General features: G+C 34.9%; 1 protein-coding gene across 1 annotated transcript; it reads right to left on the minus strand.

Moving 5' to 3' along the window:
• On the minus strand, positions 1–7,955 carry yipf6 (Yip1 domain family, member 6). Its single transcript, XM_079870834.1, has 7 exons — positions 7,870–7,955; positions 6,612–6,740; positions 3,248–3,326; positions 3,070–3,112; positions 2,852–2,977; positions 1,651–1,808; positions 1–858 (listed from the first exon to the last, which is right to left on the minus strand). Exons 1-7 carry the CDS (start codon positions 7,900–7,902, stop codon positions 737–739), a joined length of 690 nt encoding a protein of 229 aa, XP_079726960.1. The 5' UTR covers positions 7,903–7,955; the 3' UTR covers positions 1–736.
• Positions 7,956–9,172: the final 1,217 nt, after the last annotated feature.

The following is a 9,172-nucleotide window of genomic DNA, read 5'->3' on the forward strand; positions in this document are numbered from 1 at the left end:
TCAAGTTACATTTTTTATTTTCCATGGACAGAAAAAGACAGAACCCAGAGTCTATGCAGCACTTATAAAGTATATGTTTATTTCATTCTGGAATGTATTAACTTCCACCGGCAAAAAACAAATCTAATGAAGCGCAAACCTCATTCAGACCAAAAAAGAAAACACCAAAGAAAATAAACTTTTGTGTGCAGCGATGTGAGGGGACTGACGTGAATGTGCAGCCTGATGATAGCTGAATAATTCTCTCGGCAGAGCCAACAGTGGCACTGCTCAATCAGACACAAACAAACACATGCACGCTCACACAGTTACATTCTATGCTTGAGTAAGCACATCCACACATAAAGTCATACCCGAGACACACGGAACATAGTACGGCTCCGTGTTAAGGGTGCGAGTACATCTGGAACTGCTCAGAAGGGGCACTAACGTTCCTCACACTACAAAACATTCACATAATGAAGACATGTAGGCTGTTGTTAAATTAGTAGCGCTGAAGAATTAGTCTCTTTCAATCGTTTCCTCTCCTCTTATCCAACTGAATGAGGGACGGGGAGGAGTGATATCTATGCAATAATCCCCTTACTGTCTTCTGTTTGTCCCTTTCTGAATGTCCATCTTAGTGCTCCGCCTTTTTTTAGGCTAGGCCAATCATTGGCCAGCTCCCAGATGGTCTGCTGGTTGTCTTAATAAAGGAGAGGAGTTCATTTTGCAATTGGCGTAGGGTATATATATGCTAATGAGAAGGCGAAAATGTCAAGATCATCCAGCCAATCACAAAGTAGAACAGGAACACTGGATACACGACCAGGGCTTTCCTATTGGCCGGTTGGCTGTCTGCAAGAAATGCTGTGGAGGCTGTGAATGAAACACACATAGAGAGATACGGATTAAGATCTCACTGAAATCCCCTAAAGACTGTGTGTACAAGGAGAAGACAATGAGCTGAGTGATCTGACTTCTGTCTCCACTCTCCACAGTTTTACTGGTACATCTAATCTTATTTTCTTCTTCTTTATCACTTTAGTAACTGGTTATTAATAGCACTTAATTGATGGTACATTTGTAATTCATTAATTTGTCATTTCTCTGTGCAAAAAATTGCTTGTAATTATAAATTTTTTTATCCTGAATTCCACATATTTTACTTTTATTTCAATTACACACTATTATTTTATTTGTCACAACCAGTGTTTTTATTGATAACTGAAACTAAACCATAATAAAGCTAAAAATATTGTCACAGTGTGAAGCTAAAAATAAAATAAAACAAAACATAAAACTTAGATTAAAAACTCTACACTACATATGGTATATACATAATAGTAAAATAACTATTAAAAGTTATTTTAACAAGAATATTTTTATTTTACATTTATTTGTTTATTTCGCACTGTGAGCCACTAGATGTATGTTTTTTCCTCATGGGTATACATGGGTATAAAGCACAAACAACAAAAAACATTAAATTAGTCTACACAGCCCCCTGGTGGTGGCTGCATGCACTGCCGGAGGAGTTTGTTTGCCACACATGGATTCTAAACATTACAACTATTAACAGAAATCTGAATAATTTGAGTAAAACAATCTCAGGGCCTTTAGTCTTCTGTGATTGCTGAAAATAGATAAATGATTTTGATTGGTTCTTACCAAATGTTGACCAGCTGAAGGATGCGGTGACAACTATAAGACGGACAGCAAAACCGATGATGCCTGAGCCCCCCAGAAGAACGATACGGCAAACTATCATGGCCACAGTCAGAGGAAGAATACAGTACCCCAACACACACAGACTCTGGAAGAATGATCTGTACAGACAAAGAGAGAGTAAGACAGAGACATGGACAAAAGGAATGACATTGCTCCAGTAATGTGCTCAAACATTAAAACAGCTAAAATGATTATGCACTGTAAATTGTCTAGAAGCCGATGAACATTTATCAAATTCAGAAAACTAATGTTTCTAATAAATGAACAATCAACTGTTACTGTGGAAATGACCAAGAAACTGTAAGAGAGCTTACAAGTAAAAGCTACACGTAACAGTAGCTGACATTCTGAAATTTATCACAGTTAAAAAAATATTGGTGGAAAAAAATGATTAACTTCCACAGCTTGCGGAAAGTAAGTAGTTGATATCCCTCCTTTTATCCCTCTTTCAAAAAATAGTGGTGATATTTTGCAACCCTAAGTGCCCAGCGTTGCAATTTTGGGATGTTTTCCAAATTTTGTCTAAACGAATTGACTTCCTAAAGCTATATTTAAGAGTGAAAAAAATATGCATATCAATGCTTGGGTCTCTTGAGGGCTAAACAAAACAATTGATGTCACTCACACTCTGAAACCTCATTGTTCAGTGGCATTAAACAATCAGTTCTCTTGGATCTGGTTGACTAGCTCTCTTTTCTATGCCTAGTGATGAGACAAATTCCCTCTCGTAGGTACAGATGCCAAAGCACAGGCATCAATTTGGTTTGGCCTTAGAGACTCCTCTTTAATACGCATTTTAAATTTAAATTAAACTAAAAAAAATATACAATAAGAAAACTGCACTAAATTCACACTTCCTCCAGGTGCTTTTTTGTGCATATAAGAAAGCTTCTACCGCTGTGCCGCCACAGTTTCATAATGAACCGAAAATATTTAAAAAACTTCTCATAACAACATAAAAGGTCTCTAATGTTGTTTTGTGCCATTGCTTTGGCAAAGTATCTGCCAAATTAACTAAAATCGAAAGCGTGATATGACTATGCCCCCGGACCCCCTTACAGGAAACAAGGTCCATCCACCAGTCTCACAAAATCCTGTGGGAAACACTGAAACATAAATGAAAATCTGACTGTTTACTCACATAGTTCCTCCCAGGAGTTTGGAGTTGAGGGTGATGATTACAGAACCAAACCAGATGATGACAAAGACTTCTGCAAACTGTGGTCTGCCATCCTCCTCACTGTCAGCAGACCCACTCTGCAGCATTCTGAGATAGAACATATTATTATAAATACAATACATTTGCTGGAGTCATAGTGACAATGGTTCTGACTAGGACTAGTCAACATTACTACTCACAAGGCCAGAGTCACACAGAGGATAAGAGGTCCCCATAAGTCCCCTAAAAAGTACAGAACACATACACTCCTTAAGATCAAGACAGCTGAAGAACATGTAACATTTATAATAAGTGATCATAAATGGGGCGCATCCTTTATGTAATCTGTGATTGTGTCATCAGAAATGATGGACTCACAGTCTCGGAGTAGTGCAGAACTTTTCTTGGGGTACATAACATGGACAAACTTTTGTCCAATGGCTCTTAGATCCCTCAGCTGAGAACCACAAACAGAGAAAAGAGAGAATAAGAAACGTTGCTTAAACTCAAACAGAACTACTCTTACATGTGCACTCCAGTGATATTTTAGTATTATTTATATATTATTATTGTATTTATAAAAAAAATTTAAAGTAATTTTGTTGTGTGATTCTGTCATTTTTATTTGTTTTTAAAAATATTTCAATACAGGTTTAATTATTTTTTATTTCAGTTTAAGTCATTTTAGTACTTCAACTTAAAGTCCCCCTGTAGTCAATCATTTTATCCCTTAAAACTAATGAGCTCACTGTTTAAATGAATACATTAAATTAATACATTGTTTAAATTAATACATTATTAGCTAACTGTGTGATGAATGTACATTTCTGAAATACATAACTTGGACACAGTCACGTCTAATAACAGATCACTCTAAATTGTAATGTAGACATGCATTTTCTGTAAAGCTGCTTTGAAATAATAATGTATTGTGAAAAGCACTATACAAATAAATGTGAATTGAATTAGAACTCATCTTTGATCACCAAAACTACACCCTTGCTTCATTAAGTATGCGCAGATCCATGAATATGGAAATAAGCCCCACCTCCACTCAATCACACAAGCTCAGAATACCTGATTCACTCGGTCAACTTTACTGTAGTAAAAGCAGCACAATGACAAGAGGAAATACTGATTTAATTCAGCCATATGCAGTACAGGTCAAAAGTTTGGAAACATTACTATTTTTAATGTTTTTGAAAGAAGTTTCTTCTGCTCATCAAGCCTGCATTTATTTGATCAGAAATACAGAAAAATTACAATTTAAAATAATTGGTTTTCAATTTATTATACTTTAAATTATAATTTATTTCTGTGATGCAAAGCTGAATTTTCAGCATCATTACTCCAGTCTATCACATGATCCTTTAGAAATCATTCTAATATGATGATTCATTATCAAAGTTGGAAACAGTTCTGCTGCTTAATATTTTTTCATAATCTGTGATACCTTTTTAGGATACTTTGATGAATAAAAAGTAAAAAAAAATAATGATAAATAAATAATTTAAAAAAAAGCAAATTTTTTAAAAATAGAAATCTTTTGTAACAACAATATACACTACTGGTCAGTAATTTGGGGTCAGTAATTTTTTTTCTTTCTTTTTTTGAAATAAATCAATACTTTTATTCAGCAAGGATGTGTTAAATTGATAAAAAGTGATAGTAAAGAAGATTTATATTATTAGAAAATATTTTTTTATTTTGAATAAATGCAGTTCTTTTTAACCTTTTATTCATCGAATATATTAGGCAGCAGAACTGTTTCCAACACTCATAATAAATCAGAATATTAGAATGATTTCTAAAGGATCATGTGATAGACTGGATGTCACATGTGACACTGAAGACTGGAGTAATGGTCCTGAAAATTCAGCTTTGCATCACAGGAATAAATAATTTTTTAAAGTATATTCAAATAGAAAACTATTGTTTTAAGTTGTAATAATATTTCACAATATTACTGTTTTTTTTTAGCCTGGGAAAACCCAGACAACTTCCGGCAAATTCAGATTTGCTCGAGAAGTAGTCTGGCAAAGAGCTCATTCAAGCCCATTTCCATGGCCTAGAAATCACGGCACCAATCAGAAACGTTGAGGCGGGTTTTACACGATGACGATCGCTCTGATTGGTTTTTGGTCTATCCAATTGCGCCCAGAGGCATTTGAGTGACGTCCGTTCAACTTTTAAATACATTATTATATTCAAATTGCATATTATATCCATGAGGACAGTCTCCATGAAAGACCCACTGGCAGATGAACGTGCTACTACATTTCTCTCCGAAACGGTAGGAAATGAAATTAGATTTAATAGAGGATTTTAACTGTGACACGGTGATTGACAGGGCAGTTTAAGTGACAGGATGCACGCGACAGATCCGTCCGATAAAGATGACGAAGTAGTATGTCCCAAAGCTTGCCTACTTTTTTGCTACACATTCAAAAGTAAATACCTTTTCTTCACAAAAAGAGTACATACTTTTATGGCGTAGTGTAACTTAGGCGAATTGGGACGCAGCATATGGCTTTACACGATGCCGATCGCTCTGATTGGTTTTAGGTCTATCCAACTGCGCCCAAAAGGCATTTGAGCGACGTCCGTTGGTGACGCCCCTTTGGAAATGATTTGTCTATGGAGCTTTGCCAGACCATAACTCAGTTACTACTGAGAATGGTCTGGTTTTAACCAGGCTAGTTTTTTTTCTGTATTTTTGATCAAATAAACGCAGCCTTGATAAGCATTAGAGACTTCTTTCAAAAATATAAAAAAACTTAATGTTTCCAAACTTTTGACCTGTACTGTATGTTTGAACCAGAAACTGATTCAGAAGAAGAAGTGGAAGAGTGAATTATACAGGCTTCAATACAAGTCGATGTATCAGAATGGTAATGCGTTTTATGTATCGCTCTTAACAACATCGGGTACATAAGGGTAATTATTAAGATTAGCCTTTTGATTGACTACATTATCAAACAGATAACAATGTGTTGCTAATGTTACACAAACCATGTTCCCGTTCGCTATCTCAGTCTGCATTCTAAAATCAGTATCCTTAGAAACACTTTGAACAACTTAGAACATCAGTGGAGAAAGGCATATCGTTCATCATAACATCATAATATACAACATATTCACAATTTACCCGCTATATTGCTAAATGTACCCGATTTTTCATATCAACAGAAAAATATACCGGGATAACCTGGCTTCTCTTAAGACTCCCCTGCTTAGTACAGCACAGTAATGATGATTTTCTAAAGCCCGCCCGCACGTTGACGTGACTGGTAATAACATGCTTGTGACATTGAGAACTGCGATTTCAAACTGCGTTTTTGAGACTGTCTTTGTTCACTGCAGTTTTAAGGAGAAAATACTCAGCAATGGTGTAGACTTATGAGTTTGCACATGGTTTGTCTTAAAGCATATTAAAAACACCATAGCCAATAAAAACTTGATTTTCACCACATATTTAAACATATTTATTTCAGTTAGTTGCCAAAGCAACATTTTTTCAAGTTTTTCATCTAGGCTTAATATTTATACTTTAATTTATTTCAGCTTTATTTTATTTATGACAAATAATATTTAACAGTTTTAGTTTTATTAAACAAATTACACTGGCACAATTATAATTGTTTTCCTCATTACATTTATCCACACAAAATATTTAAACGTGTACATTGCCCATCCATATATGCCAATATGTCACTACCCTGTAACAAAAAGTTTCACTTACAATAGTGTCTTTGACAGGCTCATCCAGCGTCGAGAGATCATTGTCAGCATTCTGCGAGCCCACAGGCACAGATATATCTCCCTCCACTGGGATGTCTTCTGAAATTGAGATGTCAGACAAACCTGCAAACTGAGACATGAAGAAAGACCGTTTAAATTATTCATGGCATATATACCCAAAACACAAGTTCATGTTTAACTATGCCAGTGATTCTCAAAATGTGGTTCACTGGTGGTCCATGCAGGATCTATAATGGGCTGTGTGTTGTTGACTGACTAACAGAGGAAAATAAAAACAATTACAATTAAAAGAAAGCACTTCTAATTGAACCAACTCATTAATAATTGAGCTAAATATGTGATAAAGTGTTTCTGTTTTCTTCACAATAAGTGGCAGTTACTGTAGCAAATGAATAGTCTCAGCTCATATTTATTAGGAAAAGAAGCATTTAAGTTGATTTCAATTAATCAAGAAGAAAACAATAGTCAGGCAAATGAATGGTAGAAGTAGATTATAAATTATATAACTTCTTGATGATAATTTGTACACTATCTCTTTAAAACTTCCTGTCCTGAAAAAGGACACAGGTGACAGGGATGTGCTCCTGACCTCAGGCTCAAGAAGAATTTTTAACTCAGTAAAACCTATTGTAATGCACTGAAACCTCATTTCAAGACCCATATAATCACAGGAAATACATTTACCAAGCAGATATAGACCGTTAAATAACCAATAAAGAAATGTAAACATCTCTGTGTCGAGATCGTTAAATGAGAAATAAGGATCAAATGAAGGAAATATATCATTTCTTGATTGGAGTCTAGAACTACAGTCTAAGTTAAAATCTCTGCACTTATAAAGCGAATAAATAAACATTTAAAATATGTATAGGAGAGTGGCAGTCAGACACTCAGATATAGCACTAGCAGCAGGTGCTGTTACACTCTCACTGTTTACATAGTTTGGTAACACTGTACGATAAAAGGCGTAATCCTGTTAGCTATCAGCTAATCTATCAGTATGGTCATTTGGGTGATGTTTTAAAAAATCTTTAAGGTAAGTTAGTAAATTTGTCCTGTTGTGCTGAGAAACGACCATCTGCTTTTACACGTATTACCCCAGCAGAGCTTTACTGACACATTTACATTGCATTACCAAGCAGTACTCGGGATCGGTTTACCATACAGACAAAAGTTAAAACGGTGGAAAAGCTGACAATGTGTTTTAAATCTGTTTTAAAGCATGTTTTGTCTCTTACCATAGGCTTGCTAGACTCATCCACTTCCGCCATCTTTACACGGATACGGATACGTCATCGGGAGTGTGACGTCAAAAACGCCAACATGCCACTATGCAGATAATAATAATAAAGGTATGAGGTGTCTGTGTTTATTTAAGGAAAAGGTACTCTTTAATTTTGTTTTGCATTTTGAAAATGTATTTTTTGAACATTTAAAGTATGATAACAATGTTTCCAATTGTATTGTAAACAGTACGATTTTTAAAAATGTAATTTTATTAGTCAAATTTCGCATTCATAAGTTTAAGTTTTCTAACAAAAAGCCCCTTTTCTCAGTATTTCTTAAATAATTTGAAAATTACTTTTTTACTATTCAATCTAGTACTAATGGAAAAGCTATTAAGACAAAGTATTTTATTGATACAAAGGTCTTGTATTTTTGTGATTTAAAAAAAAATAAATATATATATATATATATTATGTGTTTTCTTTGCTCCCCTGGCTCCAAAATGTATATTGTATTGTTTTGTTTTTAAAGCATTAATAAAAAAAATTAAAATAAAAAAAAGATAATAATAATAAATGTCGGTATTATGGTATTAATATGGTATGTCTGGTATTATGCCCTATGTTTTAAACTGATCAAAGCTTTGAAATCATATTAACACAGTTTGAAAAATGCCTTGTAAATGTATGATCAGAAGAGCAGTGTCTGTCTCTTTAAGGGTCTTAGTCAGTGTGGGTTTAGAAATACACCGTGCGGGTAGAATGACAACTAGCATGACTTTGAACTATCAAAATAGGCGAGGCTTTGGCCCGGATGTTTGTCTCTACTTGGACAAGCACGATGGACCAACATAATATATATATCTTTTTTTTTTTCTATTTTAATTATTCGCGGTATATTTCAATGCAATGGCTATTAAGTGTCTCCCCCCCTCCCCCCTCCGATAACTGCACACGTGCAAACGTTAGCGGCATGTCACGTGGTAAATGTTACTTTTTCTAGCGCCGCTCAGTCTAGACCAATAATAGTCGTTTATGATTGCTTGAGACTGCGTTCATTAATACATAATTTAATAGTGATTGTAGAGGCATGTATCCAATTGTATTGTAAGTACCAATGATTGCAAATAATAGATTTGAATGATTATAATTTTCAGCCTATAAATGTCTGCAGAAATACAAAATACATCCAGAGATCTAAATGTAGTTCAATAGAGGATTTCCTTTTGTGGGCCCTCATGCGCCCCCCAGAGGAAGGAAGCTGTGTGTCCCAGTAAAGTGATAGTTTTAGCTGCTAACTAGTAGTGACATTTGC

This window comes from Squalius cephalus (genome assembly GCF_949319135.1).
Source record: "Squalius cephalus genome assembly, chromosome: 5".
NCBI classification, from domain to species: domain Eukaryota; kingdom Metazoa; phylum Chordata; class Actinopteri; order Cypriniformes; family Leuciscidae; genus Squalius; species Squalius cephalus.